The 3,361-nt window shown below is 40.8% G+C and overlaps 1 protein-coding gene across 1 annotated transcript in view; it reads left to right on the forward strand.

Moving 5' to 3' along the window:
• The window catches only part of OCA2 (oculocutaneous albinism II), a 285,385-nt gene that overhangs the window by 135,842 nt on the left and 146,182 nt on the right, over window positions 1–3,361 (forward strand). The window contains exon 16 of the mRNA XM_010852989.1: window positions 2,829–2,976. Within this exon, the coding sequence (XP_010851291.1) occupies window positions 2,829–2,976 (148 nt within the window). The remainder of the gene's footprint in view (window positions 1–2,828; window positions 2,977–3,361) is intronic.

Genomic DNA, 3,361 nt, shown 5'->3' on the forward strand with positions numbered 1-3,361 from the left:
CAGCTCCAACACCACAGTTCAAAAGAATCAATTCTTTGGTGCTCAGCCTTCTTTATAGTCCAACTCTCACATCCATACCTGACTACTGGAAAAACCATAGCCTTGACTAGATGGACCTTTGTTGACAAAGTAATGTCTCTGCTTTTTAATATGCTGTCTAGGTTGGTCATAACTTTCCTTCCAAGGAGTGAGCATCTTTTAATTTCATGGCTGCAATCACCATCTGCAGTGATTTTGGAGCCCCAATTAAAAAGTTAGCCACTGTTTTCGCATCTATTTCCCATGAAGTGATGGGACCAGATGCCATGATCTTAGTTTTCTGAATGTTGAGCTTTAAGCCAACTGTTTCACTCTCCTCTTTCACTTTTATCAAGAGGCTCTATAGTTCTTACTCACTTTCTTCCATAAGGGTGGTGTCATCTCCATATCTGAGGTGATTGATATTTCTCCCTGCAATCTTGATTCCAGCTTGTGCTTCATCTAGCCTAGCGTTTCTCATGATGTACTCTGCATAGAAGTTAAATAAGCAGGGTGACAATATACAGCCTTGATGTACTCCTTTTCCTATTTGGAACCAGTCTGTTGTTCCATGTCCAGTTCTAACTGTTGTTTCTTGACCTGCATACAGCTTGTCTAACTCAATGAAACTAAGCCATACCATGTGGGGCCACCCAAGATGGAGGAGTCATGGTCTGACAGAATGCGGCCCACTGGAGAAGGGGATGGCAAACCACTTCAGTATTCTTGCCTTGAGATGAACAGTATGAAAAGGCAGAAAGATAAGACACTGAACGATGAACTCCCCAAGTTGATAGGTCCCCAATATGCTACTTGAGATCAGTGGAGAATTTTATTACTAGGGTACATAAACATTTAGGGTTACTGTGTCTTCTTGAAGAATTAACACCTTTATTATTATGAAGTGACCTTCCCTATCCATAGTAATATTCTTGCTCTGAAATCTAATTTGATCTTAATGCAGCAATTCCAGCTTTTTCTTGACTGCTGTTAGTCTGATGTATTTTTTAAAGCCATCCTTTCACTTTTAACATTTTTGTGTATATTTAAAGTGCATTTCTTGCAAATAACGTACAGTTGGGTCTTGATTTTTATCTAATCTGATAATCTGTCTTTTAATTGATATGTTTAGGTCACTGATTTAATTTTATTAGTGACATGGCTGGATTTAATGGTATCATCATGTTGCATTTTTCTAATTGTGATTTTATTTATAATTATGTAACTAACTTCAAGTGATACTATACTACTTAACGAAGTATAAGAATCTTACAATAGTTTAAGTTCATTTATCAACTTCTGGCCTCGGTGTTTTACCCTGAGACTCCTGAATTAGAGCCACCTCCTGTGAGAGAGCAAATCCCACATGGTAATATCTTTGCCTGAGGTTGGTTGAGAAGCTCCTAGGGACTGGTGGTAATCAGAGAGGCAGAGATAAGGCATCTGATACTGTGTCCTGGTCAGGGCCAGTCAGCCAAAAGCAACAGCTAAAACTTATACAGTGGGAACAAAGCTGACAATGGCACTCACCATTTGAGGATCTTGAGTCTTCCCTAAAGATCTTTGAGGGTCATGAGGAACCACTGGATATTTGAAAGAAGAAACCTGTGTATCTGTCTGTCATTTATCTTCTTAGATTGATCAGCCTAGATAGTATTATCCTCTTAGAAGACAGGTACATAGGAAGATAGAGTCCTTGTTTCTATATATCAATCTAACTGAATTTATCTATCAATAGATTAATATATAGATAGTTTCTGTAGATGACAGATAGATTGATAGAATAAGCAGTGTTTTAAGATTAATCAGCAGTGGGTTGGTAAGAAGTGGCTTCAGTCAAAGTTTACTGAGAGCAATCAGAATTGGCAAATGTGGGGAGATGAAACCTGGATAACCTGGTGAACTGAGGCAGGAACAAGTGGATCCTGCAAGATCCATATCATTTTATTTGGAACTGCTCTCATGGCTCAGTACTGTTAATTTGTAATGTATCTTATTTCTCTATCTTGTTGGAGGCCTGTCCCTATAATGTCAAATTCATTCTCTCCTTTAGCATCTAGCATCATATCTGGCACTTACTGCATGTTCAATGCAGAAATGTAGAGGAGAATGTCATTGATAGGACCAAAATGACATTTCAGGTTCATGTACCTGGAAGATTAATGATGTCATATAAAAACTAAGAAAGAGGGAAGAGAGTGCAGGCAGTGAGCTCCCTTTTCCTTGGCAAAATGTCTCTTAACCAAATTTTCCCATGATCAATGACATATTTATTTCATTTCCCAACTAGGAGAACAAAAGTGGACTAGCTGAGCATTAACCCATTGGGTGATCTGGGAAGAGTAACCCATCCTGTTCGATTTGATGGGTTAGAAGACATCTAGACTCAGGGTGTGTGTGAGGGGTTGAAGCTGCCACTGGAAAAGACAACTGCAGAAAGGAGCCCCGGGGACCTGGAAGGCTAGATTCACAGTTTCTACTTCTGCAAACACAGAGATGGAGAGGGTCCCATAAGCTGGCCTGGGAAAAAAGTTGTTGGGTACTAGCTTTGATATGCCTATTCAAGAATTTTTTTCTTAACACAAAGAGTTGAAATTATATTACTTCACATCCATTGTAATTTTTCAAAGTCAGCTTTGTCTTCTGTTTTCATCATAATAACATGAAAGCTAAGAAGCCACTCTTTTGGTTTGGTCCCTGAATATCTGCATCATCAATGTGTGTTTCTTGTTCTTGGAGGATGCTGAGGGGAGTAGGTATTGACATCTGAAGTTGCAGGCTACTGAAGCCTCAACTTTCCTTTCCTGCAGAACTGAAGCATGAGATCCATGTCTGGCGTCTTACTGCACAGCACATCAGCCCAGCCAGCAGGGAGGAGACAGCAGTTCGAGGTATGCTCCTGGAGAAGGTGCTGACACTGGAGCACCTGCTGGCCCAGAGGCTACACAGCTTCCACAGGTACCAAGTCAGACCGTGCTCAGACCACTCTTGGTTTACAACTGTGGTCCTCATCTTTACCAATTATGCTCAATGGTTGAATTGTCAATAACCTTTGTATGACCGCCCTAAGAGTGTTCAAATGTCAACTGCAAAATGTGAGCTAAAATGATTGTGTAGAGTCATCCATGGTTCTGCAAAAGAGTAACACTAACCGCAGGCTACTAGGTAGGTTTTGGGCACCATACACTGTGTTAAGCCTGTTATGGTGCATGCTTTTATTTAACCCTCACTTGCTGTTGCTGCTAAATTGCTTCAGTCGTGTCCGACTCTGTGCGACACCATAGATGGCAGCCCACCAGGCTCCCCTGTCCCTGGGATTCTCCAGGCAAGAACACTGGAGTGG

Source organism: Bison bison, unplaced genomic scaffold (genome assembly GCF_000754665.1).
Source record: "Bison bison bison isolate TAMUID 2011002044 unplaced genomic scaffold, Bison_UMD1.0 scf7180017864320, whole genome shotgun sequence".
Lineage (NCBI taxonomy): Eukaryota > Metazoa > Chordata > Mammalia > Artiodactyla > Bovidae > Bison > Bison bison.